Genomic DNA, 21362 nt, shown 5'->3' with positions numbered 1-21362 from the left:
CATCACAGGGGAGACACAGACCCCATTACAAGGGACTAATATTGGCCCTCACGGGGACAGGTAGGGGGCCCTTGCATGGGGTAGACCCAGGCCCTAACAGGACAGATAAAGGCCCTCACTGGGCACAGACATGGGCCCCTGCAAGAGACAGATACTGGTTGGTCTTTAAAGGGAGAAAATAGGGCCCTCCACAGACACAGAGAAGCTCTGCTGTAAATTTGCCCCTACAAACACCATGAGGAGCTCTGTATACATTGACCCTTACAGACAGAGGGGCTCTGTATAGATTGACCCCTACAGACACTGAGAGGAGCTCTGTATACATGGACCCCTACAGACACTGAGAGGATCTCCGTATACATGGACCCCTAGAGACACTGAGAGGATCTCCGTATACATGGACCCCTAGAGACACTGAGAGGGGCTCTGTATACATGGACCCCTAGAGACACTGAGAGGAGCTCTGTATACATGGACCCTTAGAGACACTGAGAGGAGCTCTGTATACATGGACCCCTAGAGACACTGAGAGGATCTCCGTATACATGGACCCCTAGAGACACTGAGAGGATCTCCGTATACATGGACCCCTAGAGACACTGAGAGGATCTCCGTATACATGGACCCCTAGAGACACTGAGAGGGGCTCTGTATACATGGACCCCTACAGACACTGAGAGGAGCTCTGTATACATGGACCCCTACAGACACTGAGAGGAGCTCTGTATACATGGACCCCTACAGACACTGAGAGGAGCTCTGTATACATGGACCCCTACAGACACTGAGAGGAGCTCTGTATACATGGACCCCTACAGACACTGAGAGGAGCTCTATATACATGGACCCCTACAGACACTGAGAGGAGCTCCGTATACATGGACCCCTACAGACACAGAGAGGAGCTCTATATACATGGACCCCTACAGACACTGAGAGGAGCTCCGTATACATGGACCCCTACAGACACAGAGGGGCTCTGTATACATGGACCCCTACAGACACAGAGGGGCTCTGTATACATGGACCCCTACAGACACTGAGAGGGGCTCTCTATACATGGACCCCTACAGACACTGAGAGGGGCTCTCTATACATGGACCCCTACAGACACTGAGAGGGGCTCTGTATACATGGACCCCTACAGACACTGAGAGGAGCTCTGTATACATGGACCCCTACAGACACTGAGAGGAGCTCTGTATACATGGACCCCTACAGACACTGAGAGGAGCTCTGTATACATAGACCCCTACAGATACTGAGAGGGGCTCTGTATACATGGACCCCTACAGACACTGAGAGGAGCTCTGTATACACGGACCCCTACAGACACTGAGAGGAGCTCTGTATACATGGACCCCTACAGACACTGAGAGGAGCTCTGTATACACGGACCCCTACAGACACTGAGAGGAGCTCTGTATACATGGACCCCTACAAACACCATGAGGAGCTCCGTATACATGGACTCCTAGAGACACTGAGAGGAGCTCCATATACATGGACCCCTACAGACACTGAGAGGAGCTCTGTATACATGGACCCCTACAGACACTGAGAGGAGCTCTGTATACATGGACCCCTACAGACACTGAGAGGAGCTCTGTATACATGGACCCCTACAGACACTGAGAGGAGCTCTGTATACATGGACCCCTACAGACACTGAGAGGAGCTCTGTATACATGGACCCCTACAGACACTGAGAGGAGCTCTGTATACATGGACCCCTAGAGACACTGAGAGGAGCTCTGTATACATGGACCCCTAGAGACACTGAGAGGAGCTCTGTATACATGGACCCCTAGAGACACTGAGAGGAGCTCTGTATACATGGACCCCTACAGACACTGAGAGGAGCTCTGTATACATGGACCCCTACAGACACTGAGAGGAGCTCTGTATACATAGACCCCTACAGACACTGAGAGGAGCTCTATATACATGGACCCCTACAGACACTGAGAGGAGCTCTGTATACATGGACCCCTACAGACACTGAGAGGAGCTCTGTATACATGGACCCCTACGGACACTGAGAGGAGCTCTGTATACATGGACCCCTACAGACACTGAGAGGAGCTCTGTATACATAGACCCCTACAGACACTGAGAGGAGCTCTATATACATGGACCCCTACAGACACTGAGAGGAGCTCTGTATACATAGACCCCTACAGACACTGAGAGGAGCATTGCTTTTTTAATGTGGAAATTCATAAGAAAATGGAAGTTAAAGACAAATCAAGCCTTTTAGAAGATTTAGATTACTAGGATAAGCTGCCTGTGATGACTTGTATGTGTTCAGTGAATGGGACCCTCCAGCCAGGACAGCGGGCACAGGGGGACACACTACATCATCTGCAATACATCTTCTCTCTCATTTGTCTGATAAATAAAAGGTAGAGATGCTCTGCAGATGCTTCCTTGTAATGCTCTGCGGGAAGGAAGGAGTCGCACGGATTCTGTTGCTGGGTCACGTTTCCTCAGTGATGTCACCGGTCACACAGCAACATGGGGTGGGGGAAGGGGGCTCTAGAAGGAGAAGGATGGCTGAACATGCACAGGATTCTTTTCAGCAAGGAAGGGGTTACATGGACTCAGCTACGAGACTGCAGCAAGCGTTTTCTGCCAGCAACCTGATTGGCTGCCGGTGACATCACCAACTCTGGGGAGTGATATCAGTGGATATTTCTGACACACAGGAGAAAGTCAGTGATGGAGGAGACGGTGGTGACCCCGAGTGACAAGCACTGACATATCCACACCCCGAGAGGACAGCTGTGTGTGATGTGCGGGTCACATCCATTCTGCAGAGCAGGAAAAGGGGGTCATACATTATACAGAGCAGAGAAGGGGGGGGGGATCCAGTCCTCCTATACATTATACAGAGCAGAGAAGGGGGGGGGGGATCCAGTCCTCCTATACATTATACAGAGCAGAGAAGGGGGGGTCCAGTCCTCCTATACATTATACAGAGCAGAGAAGGGGGGGGGGATCCAGTCCTCCTATACATTATACAGAGCAGAGAAGGGGGGGGGGATCCAGTCCTCCTATACATTATACAGAGCAGAGAAGGGGGGGGGATCCAGTCCTCCCATACATTATACAGAGCAGAGAAGGGGGGGTCCAGTCCTCCCATACATTATACAGAGCAGAGAAGGGGGGTCCAGTCCTCCCATACATTATACAGAGCAGAGAAGGGGGGGTCCAGTCCTCCCATACATTATACAGAGCAGAGAAGGGGGGTCCAGTCCTCCTATACATTATACAGAGCAGAGAAGGGGGGGTCCAGTCCTCCTATACATTATACAGAGCAAAGAAGGGGGGGTCCAGTCCTCCTATACATTATACAGAGCAGAGAAGGGGGGGTCCAGTCCTCCTATACATTATACAGAGCAGAGAAGGGGGGGTCCAGTCTTCCTATACATTATACAGAGCAGAGAAGGGGGGGGGTCCAGTCCTCCTATACATTATACAGAGCAGAGAAGGGGGGTCTAGTCCACCTATACATTATACAGAGCAGAGAAGGGGGGGGGGGGTCCATTCCTCCTATACATTATACAGAGCAGAGAAGGGGGGGGGATCCAGTCCTCCTATACATTATACAGAGCAGAGAAGGGGGGGGGGATCCAGTCCTCCTATACATTATACAGAGCAGAGAAGGGGGGGTCCAGTCCTCCTATACATTATACAGAGCAGAGAAGGGGGGGGGGGATCCAGTCCTCCTATACATTATACAGAGCAGAGAAGGGGGGGGGGATCCAGTCCTCCTATACATTATACAGAGCAGAGAAGGGGGGGGGATCCAGTCCTCCTATACATTATACAGAGCAGAGAAGGGGGGGTCCAGTCCTCCCATACATTATACAGAGCAGAGAAGGGGGGTCCAGTCCTCCCATACATTATACAGAGCAGAGAAGGGGGGGTCCAGTCCTCCCATACATTATACAGAGCAGAGAAGGGGGGTCCAGTCCTCCTATACATTATACAGAGCAAAGAAGGGGGGGTCCAGTCCTCCTATACATTATACAGAGCAGAGAAGGGGGGGTCCAGTCCTCCTATACATTATACAGAGCAGAGAAGGGGGGGTCCAGTCTTCCTATACATTATACAGAGCAGAGAAGGGGGGGGGTCCAGTCCTCCTATACATTATACAGAGCAGAGAAGGGGGGTCTAGTCCACCTATACATTATACAGAGCAGAGAAGGGGGGGGGGGTCCATTCCTCCTATACATTATACAGAGCAGAGAAGGGGGGGGGGTCCATTCCTCCTATACATTATACAGAGCAGAGAAGGGGGGGGGGGGCATTCCTCCTATACATTATACAGAGTAGAGAAGGGGGGGGGTCCAGTCCTCCTATACATTATACAGAGCAGAGAAGGGGGGTCCAGTCTTCCTATACATTATACAGAGCAGAGAAGGGGGGTCCAGTCCTCCTATACATTATACAGAGCAGAGAAGGGGGGTCCAGTCTTCCTATACATTATACAGAGCAGAGAAGGGGGGGTCCAGTCCTCCTATACATTATACAGAGCAGAGAAGGGGGGGTCCAGTCCTCCTATACATTATACAGAGCAGAGAAGGGGGGGTCCAGTCTTCCTATACATTATACAGAGCAGAGAAGGGGGGGTCCAGTCTTCCTATACATTATACAGAGCAGAGAAGGGGGGTCCAGTCTTCCTATACATTATACAGAGCAGAGAAGGGGGGGTCCAGTCCTCCTATACATTATACAGAGCAGAGAAGGGGGGGTCCAGTCCTCCTATACATTATACAGAGCAGAGAGGGGGGGTCCAGTCCTCCTATACATTATACAGAGCAGAGAAGGGGGGGTCCAGTCCTCCTATACATTATACAGAGCAGAGAAGGGGGGGTCCAGTCCTCCTATACATTATACAGAGCAGAGAGGGGGGGTCCAGTCCTCCTATACATTATACAGAGCAGAGAAGGGGGGGTCCAGTCCTCCTATACATTATACAGAGCAGAGAAGGGGGGGTCCAGTCCTCCTATACATTATACAGAGCAGAGAAGGGGGGTCCAGTCTTCCTATACATTATACAGAGCAGAGAAGGGGGGGTCCAGTCCTCCTATACATTATACAGAGCAGAGAAGGGGGGGGGGTCCAGTCTTCCTATACATTATACAGAGCAGAGAAGGGGGGGTCCAGTCCTCTTTCAATTTTTTATGATTTGCCACATTAAAAAAAAAAAAAGCAATGTTTTACATTACGCCACCCAAAACTGGAGGTTACTCCCTATAGGTGAAGGGACACTGAAGAAGGAACTCTTCACGATAAAGATAGATTTGTTGTTAATGCTCTTTTCTGATGCCTTACAACATCCAGGGGTAAATGTATACAGAGCTTACAATCTAAGAGGGAGGGTCAAGAGATACAAACGGTAATAACTGCGGGGAATAAGCTATTGGAGGGTGTCCTGTTGCCGATCCCACACATTGAACAGAGCTGCATCTAAAGTGATTAAAAGGGGTGTCCTTGCCCCCCCCCCCCCATACATTATACAGAACCGAGTCTGTAGCAATAAGAAAGGGTGTCGTACCCCTCCTCCATACATTGTACAAGGATGTATATTGAGTAAAAAAAGGGGGGTGTCCTGTCCCCCCATACATTATAGAGAGCTGTATATCTGCAGTGATAAGAAAATGCCCGCCCCGCCCCCCCAACTCCATCTGATCAATTCTGAGACTGACAGTGTTACTTCATTTCAAGCAACACCAGTGCTGCCACCCTCTAGAGTGATAACATTACCACACCACTTCCAAGTTCACCAGTGCTACCAGATGACCTCCAAGCCCAATAACTAAACTGGATCACCTCCAACCTCTTACCTGAATTACCAAAGATCAACAACAGTACCAGATCACCTCTGAGATCAGCTTCTTAACGGAATCACCCAAAACCAATAATACCAGATGACCTTTAAAAAAAAAACACCACCTTAACTGGATCACCAAGACCAACAATGATATCAGATCACCTCACAGACTGACAAAGCTATTGGATAACCAATGACATAAGCCTTGCTGCTGGATCACCTGCAAGAGTGACAACGCCACCCAATCAACCATGAAAAATGAAAACACCAGACACAAAATCCATACACATACAAGAACCCATTACCTGATTACCTCTGACACAGGGTTACTTGATTACCTCTGACATCAACAATGTTATCTAATCACTTCCGACACCAAAAGTGTTATCTAATCATTTCTGAGCCCAACAGTGCCACCTAATCAGCTCCAACACAGACATCAATACCTGATCCCCTCTGACACAGACATCAATACCTGATCCCCTCTGACACAGACATCAATACCTGATCCCCTCTGACACAGACATCGTCACCTGATCAGCTCTGACACAGACATCAATACCTGATCCCCTCTGACACAGACATCAATACCTGATCAGCTCTGACACAGACATGGTCACCTGATCAGCTCTGACACAGACATCGTCACCTGATCAGCTCTGACACAGACATCGTCACCTGATCAGCTCTGACACAGACATCAATACCTGATCAGCTCTGACACAGACATCAATACCTGATCAGCTCTGACACAGACATCAATACCTGATCAGCTCTGACACAGACATCAATACCTGATCAGCTCTGACACAGACATCAATACCTGACCCCCTCTGAGACATGCAGTGCTTTGTAGGCATTAATGAGACCATCAGTGCTAGCGGATCATCAGAAGGGCAAGTTTTTATGATCAGTGTCACTGAGGGGAGCTGTCTGTGGTGCTGAAGCCAAGTAACTAATACAGGTATGGGAGGTGTATGTTGGGGGTTATGGCAGGAATTACTGTGACTCCAATATGAGATAAGTGCTGCACACACAGCTCACACTACAGGCGCCTGTTAATATATGACATGGCCTACATACAGCTGTGATCACATCTCCCTGCCACCTTCTAAGTGTGACATTCCACAGCTCACTAGATTCAGCAAGTGCGCCTAATCTTCTCAAAGAAAACTTGCTTTTTTACATGCAGGGCTCCTACAACCACCATTCATCAAAAAAAAAAAAAAAAAAGGATCACTTTATTAGTTATTAGAGCTATATAAGTACATGACGGATTGAAAACCGAACTGCAAGAAATGAAAGTCTTTTAACCTTTTTTCTAAAATATTGGGAAGAGTGCATGGCCCTGGATTTGCCACACTCTTAGAATGGATTTGGATGTAAACGGATGACCATCCATTTAAATCCATTTGCCCATAGGAGTACGTCAACAGATGGATGAAAAATGGACAGACCGTGTGAAAGGGGCCTGAGGATCTGTAATGTTTTGGGCCTACGCCAGGAAATGAAGCCTGACAATGTCCTGCTTCTATAAGGTTAAGAAAACAAAACTGCAATTCTGTACAGTGCCGTTCAATAAGATTCCCAGTCCTCTTCCATCTCCATCATTTGATTATACAAAGCAGCTTGGATCTGCAAGCCCTGGTGCAGGGAAAAGGGAACAGCAGGGGACATAACATGTGATTAAAGTGGAGTTCCACCCACTTTTACAACTCTTCAGCATCCCTCACTAAGCGGTGCACTGTAAACGAATTGGATATTTTTAATTTTTTTTCTCAGCACCTACTGTATATCTGCTGTATTCATTTTTCACTTCCTCCTCCCTGGCCGTGGCCCATGGCATCATTTCCTGTTTGCAATGTCTTCTGGGAAGGGGCAGCAACTTCCTCTGACACTGCCGATCTGCAAGGATGAGCCCCAGAAAGAAATACAGTCTGGCTTCAGATGCCCACACTTAAGATGGCCACAGCCTGCTGTAAGTTTATAAAATAACAAACTACTGCTATAAACTAACAAAACAGACCTTAGTTTACAGACTAACTTTACTAGAATACATTAAGCTTGTGTATTATAGGGGTATTTTTATTTAAAAAGTATAATTTTGGCCGGAACACCACTTTAAGTAAGTTCACCAACAAGTTTTACTAAGCAGAGCCCCAATTCAAGAGATCCTTATTTATGCTCTGTGTGTTTTGAACATAGATGACCTCTATATATGCCACCAAACTATGTCAACTGCTTCTTGTCCTATCTGCCTCTGATCAGACATTTCACTCATTAACTTGAGGCCTTTCCAGCATATCCAAGCTTCATTATTAGAAGCAACTTTCATGCATACGCCAGGAGAAACAAAAGTTCAGCTGGAAGACAATTCAGCTTTTTTGGTTCATTAGCATACTTTCTGGGAAAAAAAAAAGTCAACATTGTCAAAACAATGATATGATGACAGGGATCCCTTCTGGCTACATTCCTGGTCCCGCCATGGAAAGTGATACCCAGCTATGAGAAGTTACAAGATGTTTTGTATCAATACACACGCGTGAGTGGGCGTCCGCGTGGGCCGCTGTGTGAGCTATAGCTGCCACTTGGCAACAAACACTCCTTCTCGCTAGTCAAACTTGTTTACTACGATTTGAGATCAGAATTTTAAGTGGAGAGTTGTAAAAAGAGAAAAAAAAATCCTCATAAATCTATAAATAAACTTTATCTGCTTAAAAGATGTGGATGGGAAGAGGCAACAGTGAGAGGTGTTCCCGTACCGGCACAGATACAGGGTGGTGTTGGCCTGAATCTGAGATAAACACGTGAAGAGTTACATGAAGGACATGTATAAAACAATGATTGGAGGGGGGGGGGGTAAATGTTTTTGCTCCTCACCTTACTGTCCTCCAGGTTATACAAGGTGGACATGAGAGACTGAGGATTATAGGTGACATGGAAGGCTAGGGATCGGATGTGACATGGAAGGTGAATCAAGGATCAGGGTGATGTGGCAGGATGAGGATTATAGGTGACATGGAAGGCTAAGGATCGGGTCTGGCATGGAAGGCGGTAAATCAGAGGTGACATGGAAAGCTAAGGATCTGGTCATGGAAGGCGGAAAATCAGAGGTGACATGGAAGGCTGAGGATCGGGTCATGGAAGGCGGAAAATCAGAGGTGACATGGAAGGCTGAGGATTGGGGAGGACATTGAAGGCTGAGGATTGGACATGGAAGCTGGAGGATCAGAGGTGACATGGAAATCTGAGGATTGGAGGTGAACACAGATTGGCAAAAAAAAGCCTGTTTCTAGCCAAAATCTGTTTTCAGTTTCATATTGCTTCAGCAAGAGTAAAAAGTTGTCAGGTATTTTTTCTGTGACCTCATTGTAGCGATTTCACCTCACTTCCTGTCTCCCATACAAGAAATTTTGGAATCAGTTGCCACCATTACAAGAAGGTACAGAAGGGAATAAAATGTTCTAACCGTTTACTAAGAGGAAATCTCCCCAACTCCTCACCACTCCATTCATAATACCATAGAACATTTTGGCTGGAGTAGGACTTTAAATACGGCAATATGACAGTTTAGCTGCACCATGTGGGAAAGATTTGTCTCTGCTACGGCCAATGCATGGACTGTATCTCCACTAAAAGATTTAGCCTCTCTAATTGTCCTGGTAAGAGAGAAAGTGAGGAAGCATACAAAATGTTATGGAGGTCCCTAGACCCGGGTGTGAACGGGAATCTTTCAACGTGGACACGTGTTCTGGTAACAAAGATCAAAGTTGAGAATGTTTCCCTCAGTCAAGGAGATGTGGACAGAAATGCAGGAAAATCTCAACAGTGGGGGTATCAGAAGCTCTAGAAAAAAAAAAAAAAAAAAAAAAAATGAAGTTTAGGTTGAAAGTTTACTATAAAAAAAACAAAAATATATGAGATAATGGCTGTGATCACAGGAGCTTGCATTGCAGAGAACCAGCAATAAAGAAGCATTTAAGTTACACAGGCTGGCCAGAAGTGAACTCTGGGCTGTCTAACAAGTCAGCACTCAGAACAGAGATGGAGGTTACACAAGGTTGAGGGATTAGGAATTCTACCTCCTGCATACAGAGTGGAGCCTGAGAACAGAGTTACTGGAGAATATCATGAGTTGAACACTTCCTCCTAATCCACAGTGTTTGAAGTTCTCCCCACAGAGGGAAGTTTGGAAGCAGAAGCAGAGTACTGATTGTGAGAAGACAAGGAAGGTGTTGGAGAGTCTGTGGAAGGAGGATGCAAAGGGTCTGCAGAGGGGAAGTATGGAGCACTTAGGGAAGAAGAGTGTAGAGCAGAAGTCTACAAACTTTCTAAGCAAAAGGACCAGTTTACTATCCTTCACACCTAAGGAGGGCCAGACTAAGGCCATTGGGAGTAAAGATCCCAATGTCAGTGTGAATAAGCCATGCCTCATCGTTTGTGTCAGTGGGAGGAATTGTGCCCCATCTGTATCATTGTGAAGAATTGTGTCTCATCATTGGTGTCATTGGGAATTATGCCCAATTGTTGGTATTGGTGGATAGAAATAGTGCTCCAGGGGCTGGGTTAAAGCAAGCAAAGGGCTGCTTCTAGCCCCTGGGCCGCAATTAGGAGGTCACTGATGTAGAGCGTGTGTGTGCAAGAAGAGCAGAGAGGGTGCATGCGCACAAGGAGAGCAGAGAGGGTCCATGCGCACAAGGAGAGCAGAGAGGGTTCATGCGCACAAGGAGAGCAGAGAGGGTTCATGCGCACAAGGAGAGCAGAGAGGGTCCACGGAGGGAGAGCAGTGAGGGTCCATGCGCACAAGGAGAGCAGAGAGGGTCAGCGAAAGGAGAGCAGAGAAGGTCAGCGAAAGGAGAGCAGAGAAGGTCAGCGAAAGGAGAGCAGAGAAGGTCAGCGAAAGGAGAGCAGAGAAGGTCAGCGAAAGGAGAGCAGAGAAGGTCAGCGAAAGGAGAGCAGAGAAGGTCAGCGAAAGGAGAGCAGAGAAGGTCAGCGAAAGGAGAGCAGAGAAGGTCAGCGAAAGGAGAGCAGAGAAGGTCAGCGAAAGGAGAGCAGAGAAGGTCAGCGAAAGGAGAGCAGAGAAGGTCAGCGAAAGGAGAGCAGAGAAGGTCAGCGAAAGGAGAGCAGAGAAGGTCAGCGAAAGGAGAGCAGAGAAGGTCAGCGAAAGGAGAGCAGAGAAGGTCAGCGGAAGGAGAGCAGAGAGGGTCAGCGGAAGGAGAGCAGAGAGGGTCAGCGGAAGGAGAGCAGAGAGGGTCAGCGGAAGGAGAGCAGAGAGGGTCAGCGGAAGGAGAGCAGAGAGGGTCAGCGGAAGGAGAGCAGAGAGGGTCAGCGGAAGGAGAGCAGAGAGGGTCAGCGGAAGGAGAGCAGAGAGGGTCAGCGGAAGGAGAGCAGAGAGGGTCAGCGGAAGGAGAGCAGAGAGGGTCAGCGGAAGGAGAGCAGAGAGGGTCAGCGGAAGGAGAGCAGAGAGGGTCAGCGGAAGGAGAGCAGAGAGGGTCAGCGGAAGGAGAGCAGAGAAGGTCAGCGGAAGGAGAGCAGAGAGGGTCAGCGGAAGGAGAGCAGAGAGGGTCAGCGGAAGGAGAGCAGAGAGGGTCAGCGGAAGGAGAGCAGAGAGGGTCAGCGGAAGGAGAGCAGAGAGGGTCAGCGGAAGGAGAGCAGAGAGGGTCAGCGGAAGGAGAGCAGAGAGGGTCAGCGGAAGGAGAGCAGAGAGGGTCAGCGGAAGGAGAGCAGAGAGGGTCAGCGGAAGGAGAGCAGAGAGGGTCAGCGGAAGGAGAGCAGAGAGGGTCAGCGGAAGGAGAGCAGAAGTTATAGAAGTGGCATGTTTCAGGCTATTAACTATATCATGTAGTGAACTAAACAAAAGGATTGAATCTTCTAATAACCCGGAGAAGAAATGGAACCGTCATTGGTAGACATGACAGCAATGAAATATTGTGTAATCTGCAGAAGTTTACTGACAGCAGTGATGAGACAAAATAACACAGACCCCAGGCAAGACACATGTGGCATGGCATCAATTACAGGGTCATTGACAAAAATGGAAGTGGAAACCCTGCTAGTTCCATCTTTCACAGTTTATAGGAAACTACAGAAAGACTTAAGCAACTTGAGCAGGAAGAATATACAACTTAACTAGCTAGGATGTCCTTCGCTTCAGAGAAGTGTGGAGTCTCATTCAGAGCATTCCATGGCCTAAGAATTGCTGAGTCCCATCTTGGAAATTCTCGGCATGAGAGGCCCAGAGTTCCATCTTGGCCATTTCCAAGCCTGAGATATACAGAGTGCCCACTAGAAGATTCCCAGGACTGACCGGCGCCGAATCCACTTCAGGGAATTCTCAAGTCTGAGATGTGGGAGGTCAGAAGACAGAAGACATAATGGTGCCCAATATCTCACAACACACTGCCCATCATACAAAGGATGTCAGGGCTTCCAATATCACACAATGCGCAAGAAGTCATGGCACCCGATATCCCACCATGCACTACTCACCACACACAGGATTTCATGGTACTCAATATCCCACAATGCACTGCTCATCATACACAGAATATAATAGCTCCCAATATTCCACAGTGCTCCATAAGGAACAGTGGTGTTACTCTGGCCCCATGACCTGCAAATAGTGCATGCTTTTTGGTTTTCCTCCCAAACTAAACACAGATGGAACTAGCAACACATTATTAATGTATCTCTTCCCATACCTGGGTAAAAGAGAAAGCACGGTACTGGGGGTATTGAGGACGGGAGCAGAGCATTGCCTGAGAAGTGGACATCATGCCATCCTAGACCCAGTGATTATAAAATATGACGTACACAGCCATTGAAAAGATGGACAGTCTGCCCTGAGGCACCAAAAAGTGATATTTCATATACAGGTGGAGCATGGCAACTCATAGAGGCAGTTTAACATGAGGAAACTCAACGCGGAGTCCTTGAAAAGATATGGTTAGACACTTTAAAGAAGAACTACAGGCCATTTTTGCCACCTTGTTGGGGAGATTTACCTTCACTTCCTGTCCCATAGCCAAAACAGGAAGCGAGGAAATCCCTGCAAACTAGTGTCCCCATTGAAAAATTTCCCCTCTATTACTTTTCTATGGACAACCCAAAATGTGGGATTTTCTTTTACTTTCACTTTCAATGATAATGGTAAACAGGAAAAATAGTGAGATTCATTCTCGTAACAGGGGCACAGAGAGCAATAAAAACCTAATAGGCGTTCTATTTCCTCTCCACTCTATCCAAAACTAAAAAAAAAAAGAAGTTTGCCTTTAGTTTATACTTTAAATCTCTATCACCTATCAGACACCAGAAATTCTGGGTGGAGAGTCTGTTTAGTGTCATCTACAGCCAGAATGAATGGACTTTCCCAGACAAAAACTACATCCACTGCTGGAAATTTACCATCCTTGCTCCTTCGAAGTTTCTCGTCACTGCATGTCAATTTAACCTCACTAACGATTGGAAAATCAAACATTCCTGAAATAGGAAAAAAAATGTAACATAAAATTCTACCAGTGCATAAAGGCAAAACTTTAAATTTTTTTTCCATCATTGAAAGTAAAAGAAAATCCCACATTTTGGGTTGTCCCTAGAACAGTAATAAGGGGGAAATCTTGGCCTTTCCCAAAGGGATTCCTTTAATTTGCAGGGATTTCCTCACACTTCCTGTTTTGGCTATGGGGCAGGAAGTGAAGGTAATCGTTCCAATTTGACACAGATGGCAGAAAATAACATGCATGGCTTCTAATCCTTCCTTATTGTATCTAAAATGAAAAAAAAAAAAAAAAAGTTTTGCCTACAGTTCTACTTGAATTCTCCTGGTCAGAGGATTGATGGCATTCATAGAGCATGGAGGCAGCAAAGGGCTCCTGTGTGAATACAACTTGCCCCCCCCCCCTCATTCCCAACCAATGACTTAGTACTAGAAGTATTCCTTGTATATGGACAGATGCAGGCTTATGCCGTGTACACACCGGCGGACTTTTCGACCAGACTGGTCCGACGGAACAAATCCGTCGGACAATCCGACCGTGTGTGGGCTTCATCGGACCTGCAGCTGACTTTTTCAGTCGAAAATCAGACGGACTTTAGATTTGGAACATGTTTCAAATCTTTTTGCCGGAACTCCACCGCACCCAGTTCCTATCGAGAAATCCGCTCGTCTGTATGCTAGTCCGACGGACGAAAACCGAGGATAGGGCAGCTATTGGCTACTGGCTACGAACTTCCTTATTTTAGTCCGGTCGTATGTCATCACGTACGAATCCATCGGACTTTGGTGTGATCGTGTGTAGCCAAGTCCGTTCGTTCAAAAGTCCGTCGGAAGTCCGTCAAAAGTCCATCGGAAAGACCGTCGGACCTTTGATGCCGAAAAGTCCGCCCGTGTGTACACGGCATAAGAGTCATTTGTGTGCCCGGATCACCACCATACCATAAAACTGGAGCCAGTACTCACTTCACTTCTTGACCTGAGTGTCCACAGGAAATGGGGGAAGTGCTCCACATGTCTCAGTGCCAACAAGGAAGGAAGTGAATATGCAGGCGAATGATGAGACCACAGGTGGGGTCCCAGCATCCAACCAACCTGCATCTTGTATAAATGGGCCCTTAAATCCAGAAGTCCCCTGTGGAGATGCACACATGGTGTGTCCAATCTGTCTTGGGCCTTGTGGTTGCCTGCTGAGATCAAGGGGGATCCCAGACTCTGCACAATTATTACAATGTACCCATCATGCTCTGCTCAGCATCACCCACACAGAGAGACATTGAAAGTTCCTGGAGCTCCAGCCCTGGGGGCACTCACACAACTCTTCCTCCAAGTCAATCAGTGCTGTAAATACGGGACATCACACTACCTGCTCAAATGGATTACATCGGCAACATCCTAATACAGGAATCTTCAAACTACGGCTCTCCAGCTGTTGCGGAACTACACGTCCCATGAGGCATTGTAAAACTCTGACATTCACAGACATGACTAGGCATGGTGGGCATTGTAGTTCCTGAACAACTGGAGGGCTGTAGTTTGAAGACCCCTGTCCTAATATATGGAGCAGAACACTCATTTGTAATGATGTAAGCCCCCCTCCCCCACACACATCGAACCTTAGTGATGGCAAAGTGAGCTTCTCCACCAATCACTGAATTCCCCCAGCAGGAAAATGTCATTTCCTCTCAGCACTGCCAATAGTGCAGCCAAATTGTATTGCCCTCTTCCTGCAGACTACGGTCTCTGTGCCCGGAGGACTGAGCGGGGAGGGATCCCACGCTCAGCAAAGATCATTTCTGCAATTACTGGTGGAAACTTCAAGCTGTCATCAATCAGCGGCCTTTAAATCAGTGCGCAAGACAAATTAACCCCTTCACTGCTGGAAACACCGCAGCCGACTGGTACCTGATGGGAGGCACAGAGGAGCTGGCAGAGGAAGGGTTAAGCCTCTAAAGAAGGTTCCCAGGAATACGCGGTGCCTCCAGGTGAGGTCTCCTCGGCAAGTCGGTCATGCCAACTTTCTTTGACACACGCATCTAATGACGTGACCGGATCCCCCCCCCCCCCCCCCCTAATGAACCGATCCCTCACACGCTCTGCCATATCTATCTGTCCTTTCCGAACTCCACCCAAAACCACCCGGGACAAGCCGCCCGTCACATGGCACTGAATTCATGAATTACAGATGACATCATCCAGAGCCTCCGCTCTCCGACCGTCATCTCCCTCCTGTGCTTCTACACGACTTGTGACACTGACTCACACTAATGAGATTTGACAAGATAAAAACGTGGAGCCTGTCAGCACCCCACAGCCCTCCCGGTCACAGTCCTTCACCGCCCCTGCTGCATGGACAGTCCGCTCACTATCACTCTGCAGCAGCCATCCATTAACCCCTTCCTCATCGCTCCCATCAAATACACAGAATGGCACAGGAGAGCTGGAGAGGACATGGCGGGGTCACACAACATAAAGGGAAATTTCAGCTTACTCTGTGTCCCTCCTCTGCCCTCTCTGTGCTTCTGCCAAGGCCTAGCCTGTACAAAACTATGATGCCAAGGCAGACTCCACTGCGGTGCTGCAAATGCCAACAACTGCTGCAGGTTAGGAAGTGCCAACACCTGGATATGGGATGTCCTGCGACTGATATGTTCCACAAGAGAGCACGACACCTCTATGGACACAACCCACATCCAATGAGCAAAGAGATAACCCTACGGCCCCATCCACTGCCCCAACCAGTGATCAGAGAGGTAACCCTACTGCCACAACCAGTGATCAGAGAGATAACCCTACTGCCACAACCAGTGATCAGAGAGATAACCCTACTGCATCAACCAGTGATCAGAGAGATAACCCTACTGCCACAACCAGTGATCAGAGAGATAACCCTACTGCCACAACCAGTGATCAGAGAGATAACCCTACTGCCACAACCAGTGATCAGAGAGATAACCCTATTGCCACAACCAGTGATCAGAGAGATAACCCTACTGCCACAACCAGTGATCAGAGAGATAACCCTACTGCCACAACCAGTGATCAGAGAGATAACCCTACTGCCACAACCAGTGATCAGAGAGATAACCCTACTGCCACAACCAGTGATCAGAGAGATAACCCTACTGCCAAAACCAGTGATCAGAGAGATAACCCTACTGCCACAACCAGTGATCACAGAGATATCCCTACTGCCACAACCAGTGATCAGAGAGATAACCTTACTGCCCCAACCAGTGATCAGAGAGATAACCTTACTGCCCCAACCAGTGATCAGAGAGATAACACTACTGCCCCAAAGAGTGATCAGCCAGATAATCCTACTGCCCCAACCAGTAATCACTGCCCCAACCAGTGATTGGAGAGATAACCTTACTGCCCCAACCAGTGATCAGCCAGATAACCCTACTGCCCCAATCAATGATCAGAGCGATAACCCTACTGCCCCAACCAGTGATCAGAGAGATAACCCTACTGCCCCAACCAGTGATCAGAGAGATAACCCTACTGCCCCAACCAGTGATCAGAGAGATAACCCTACTGCCCCAACCAGTGATCAGAGAGATAACCCTACTGCCCCAACCAGTGATCAGAGAGATAACCCTACTGCCCCAACCAGTGATCAGAGAGATAACCCTACTGCCCCAACCAGTGATCAGAGAGATAACCCTACTGCCACAACCAGTGATCAGAGAGATAACCCTACTGCCACAACCAGTGATCAGAGAGATAACCCTACTGCCCCAATCAGTGATCTGAGAGATACAGTGCCTTGCAACAAGTATTCACCCCCTTGGCCTTTTACCTATTTTGTTATTTTACAACCTTTAGTTCAATGTTTTTGTTTTTTTTTAATCTGAATTATATGTGATGGATCAGAACACAATAGTCTAAGTTGGTGAAGTAAAATTAGAAAAATATATACATAAAAGTATTTTTCAGAAATAAAAAACTGATAATTGACATGTTCGTTTGTATTCACCCCCCTTTGTTATGAAGCCCATAAAAAGCTCTGGTGCAACCAATTACCTTCAGAAGTCACATAATTAGTGAAATGATGTCCACCTGTGTGCAATCTAAGTGTCACATGATCTGTCATTACATATACACATCTTTTTGAAAGGCCCCGGAGGCTGCAACACCTAAGTAAGAGGCACCACTAACCAAACACTGCCATGAAGACCAAGGAACTCTCCAAACAAGTAAGAGACAATGTTGTTGAGAAGTACAAGTCAGGGTTAGGTTATAAAAAAATATCCAAATCTTTGATGATCCCTAGGCGCACCATCAAATCTATCATAACCAAATGGAAAGAACATGGCACAACAGCAAACCTGCCAAGAGACGGCCGCACACCAAAACTCATGGACTGGGCAAGGAGGGCATTAATCAGAGAGGCAGCACAGAGACCTAAGGTAACCCTGGAGGAGCTGCAGAGTTCCACAGCAGAGACTGGAGTATCTGTACATAGGACGACAATAAGCCGTACGCTCCATAGAATTGGGCTTTATGGCAGAGTGGCCAGAAGAAAGCCATTACTTTCAGCAAAAAACAAAATGGCACGTTTTGAGTTTGCAAAAAGGCATGTAGGAGACTCCCAAAATGTATGGAGGAAGGTGCTCTGGTCTGATGAGACTAAAATTGAACTTTTTGGCCATCAAAGAAAACGCTATGTCTGGTGCAAACCCAACACATCACATCACCCAAAGAACACCATACCCACCGTGAGACATGGTGGTGGCAGCATCATGCTGTGGGGATGTTTTTCAGCAATCGGGACTGGGAAACTGGCTTGAGGGAAAGATGGATGGTGCTAAATACAGGGATATTCTGGAGCAAAACCTGTACCACTCTGTGTGTCATTTGAGGCTAGGACGGAGGTTCTCCTTCCAGCAGGACAATGACCCCAAACACACTGCTAAAGCAACACTTGAGTGGTTTAAGGGGAAACATGTAAATGTGTTGGAATGGCCTACTCAAAGCCCAGACCTCAATCCCATAGAAAATCTGTGGTCAGACTTAATGATTGCTGTTCACAAGTGCAAATCATCCAACTTGAAGGAGCTGGAGCAGTTTTACAAGGAGGAATGGGCAAAAATCCCAGTGGTAAGATGTGGCAAGATCATAGAGACTTATCCAAAGCGACTTAGAGCTGTGATAGCCGCAAAAGGTGGCTCTACAAAATATTGACTTTAGGGGGGTGAACAGTTATGCACATTGACTTTTTCTGTTATTTTGTCCTATTTGTTGTTTGCTTCACAATAAAAAATAAAACATCTTCAAAGTTGTGGGCATGTTCAGTAACTTAAATAATGCAAATCTTCAAATAAACCATGTTAATTCCAGGTTGTGAGGCAACAAAACACGAAAAATGCCAAGGGGGGTGAATTACTTTTGCAAGGCACTGTAACCCTTCTGCCCCAACCAGTGATCAGAGAGATAACCCTACTGCCCCAACAAGCGATCAGAGAGACAACTTTACTGCCCCAACAAGCGATCAGAGAGATAACCCTACTGCCCCAACCAGTGATCGGAGAGATAATCCTACTGCCCCAACCAATGATTAGAGATAACCCTATTGCCCCAGCCAGTGATCAGAGGAATAAATCTACTACTGCCCCATCCAATGAGAAGGGATAATCCTATTGCCCCAACCAATAGGGAGCGATAATCCAACTTCCCCATCCACTGATCAGAGTGATGAATCTAATGTCCCATCCGATAAATAGATAATCCTACTGCCCCATTTAGTGAGGAGAGATAATCCTACTGCCTCATCCAATGAGAGAAGAGAGAATTCTACTGCCCCATCCAATGATCAGCAATATAATCCTACTGCCCCTGGCCCATCAAATAACCAGTAAAATAATTCTACTGTCCCCTTTGTAGACAGCAATGTACTCAGATTTGTATAGTGCCCTGATGGGGAGGGGAAAGTTGCAAACAGTGCTAGGAGAGGAAGGGGTAGATTTTGGGGTATGAACACAGAAGAGATGAGGGATGGGGGTGGCAGGTCAGGCAGAAGGAGAGGCGTTCTAGATAAGTTAATGGACAGACAGAAGGGGGGTACGGGGGTAACAGAGGTCAGACAGGGGATGGAGGGGGGGGGGACACTGGGGTGTTATAGCAGACAGGAGGAAGGGGGTTACTGAGGTATTGCATAGAGTACTGGAAGGTATTAGGGCAAACAGGAGGGCGTATTAGAAGGCAGAAAATGGGGGTGGGGTGGAGTACAGACATAACAGGGTATTAGAGGGCTGGCAGGAGGATTGGGGGTACTGAGGGTATCAGAGGGGGTACTGAGGGTATTAGAGGGCTGGCAGGAGGAATGGGGGTACTGGGGTATCAGAGGGGGTACTGAGGGTATCAGAGGGCTGGCAGGAGGATTGGGGGTACTGAGGGTATCAGAGGGGGTACTGAGGGTATTAGAGGGCTGGCAGGAGGAATGGGGGTACTGGGGTATCAGAGGGGGTACTGAGGGTATCAGAGGGCTGGCAGGAGGAATGGGGGTACTGGGGTATCAGAGGGGGTACTGAGGGTATCAGAGGGGGTACTGAGGGTATCAGAGGGCTGGCAGGAGGAATGGGGGTACTGGGGTATCAGAGGGGGTACTGGGGGTATCAGAGGGCTGGCAGGAGGAATGGGGGTACTGGGGTATCAGAGGGGGTACTGAGGGTATCAGAGGGCTGGCAGGAGGAATGGGGGTACTGGGGTATCAGAGGGGGTACTGGGGGTATCAGAGGGCTGGCAGGAGGAATGGGGGTACTGGGGTATCAGAGGGGGTACTGAGGGTATCAGAGGGCTGGCAGGAGGAATGGGGGTACTGGGGTATCAGAGGGGGTACTGGGGGTATCAGAGGGCTGGCAGGAGGAATGGGGGTACTGGGGTATCAGAGGGGGTACTGAGGGTATTAGGGCAGACAGGAATATGAGAAGAGAAGAGATGGGGGTGGCAGGTGAGGAAGGAGGAGAGGACATGGGGGGTATTAGAGGACAGACAGGAGGAAGGGGGTACTAGAGATAGTACTGGGGGGTATTAGGGCAGACAGGGGGGAGTATTGGGGTATTAGAAGGCAGAACATCGGGGGTGGGGGGAGAAGTGGTTGAAGTATAGAGATGGGAAGGATGGGGAAGTGAGTTCAGGACAGACATGAAGGGGGAATTAGAGGACAGACAGGGGAGGGGGGAGGGGAGGGTAATAATAATTGGGGTACTGGGGTAAGAAGGCAGAGAGGGGGGGGTACTGGGGTATTAGTAGTCACCAGAGGTGGGGGGGGGGGTTGCAGTATTAGAATGGAGACAGAAGGGGTATATTAGGGTACTGGGGGGTCAGACGGGGGTTCTGGGGCACAGACACTGAAGAGAGGGGGTATTATGATCATAGGGAGGGGGGGGGTTGGGGTATCAGGGGGTAGAGAAGAGGGGGTATACAGAGAGAAGGGTATAGGGGGGGATCTGGGGTTGGGGGCACCTTGGGGTCAGGACAGTTTGGGGGACACAGTCAGGAGGGGGGTGCAGGGTAGTTGTCAGGCAGAAGTAGTGGGGTAGTTGGCAGAGCGGGCAGCTCCGGTGGGTCGGTCGGTCTCACCTTGAGCCCGGGGAGGGGCGCACACGGCGAAGATGACGGCGATGAAATGTCGCACATAGCGGATCATAGTAGATCGTACGATGGTCGCTCTGGAGCCTCATCCTCCCCGCCGTGTCATCCCCCTCCGATCTCCATCTCCGCTCTGCCCGCACCGGACACCGACTATAGCGGCCGCTCCCGCCCCCTCACCGCGCCCATTGGCCGGCCCCGCTCCAGGGGAGGCGCTGATTGGTCGGGGGAGGCGCCAGTCAACAAGGTGGGGGTGGGGCCAGGCCAAAGGACAGCCGCAGTGTCATGCGCAGTGCTGGGTCCCCAACTAGCACCGGGGCTCCTCTGTCCCCGCACCGAGAATTGTCCCGGCACCGCACCTGGCCCCGGATAACATTGTCCGTTCAAGGTCTCCCCGCCCCCACCACCGATCACCGCCCGAACCGGAACATT

General features: G+C 48.6%; 1 protein-coding gene across 4 annotated transcripts in view; it reads right to left on the bottom strand.

The window, feature by feature from the left end:
- IGSF9B (immunoglobulin superfamily member 9B) overlaps positions 1–21114 on the bottom strand; it is a 104528-nt gene extending 83414 nt beyond the window's left edge. For all 4 annotated transcript variants that reach the window (XM_073603343.1, XM_073603344.1, XM_073603347.1 and 1 more), the window contains exon 1: positions 20922–21114. In XM_073603343.1, coding sequence (XP_073459444.1) covers positions 20922–20988 — 67 coding nt within the window. In that variant the 5' untranslated portion in view covers positions 20989–21114. The remainder of the gene's footprint in view (positions 1–20921) is intronic.
- Between the last annotated feature and the right edge of the window lie 248 nt (positions 21115–21362).

The sequence above is a fragment of the Aquarana catesbeiana genome, linkage group LG10, assembly GCF_042186555.1.
Source record: "Aquarana catesbeiana isolate 2022-GZ linkage group LG10, ASM4218655v1, whole genome shotgun sequence".
NCBI classification, from domain to species: Eukaryota; Metazoa; Chordata; class Amphibia; order Anura; family Ranidae; genus Aquarana; species Aquarana catesbeiana.
The sequence above is the reverse complement of the archived record's forward strand: the minus strand, read 5'-3'. Positions and strand labels throughout refer to the sequence as shown.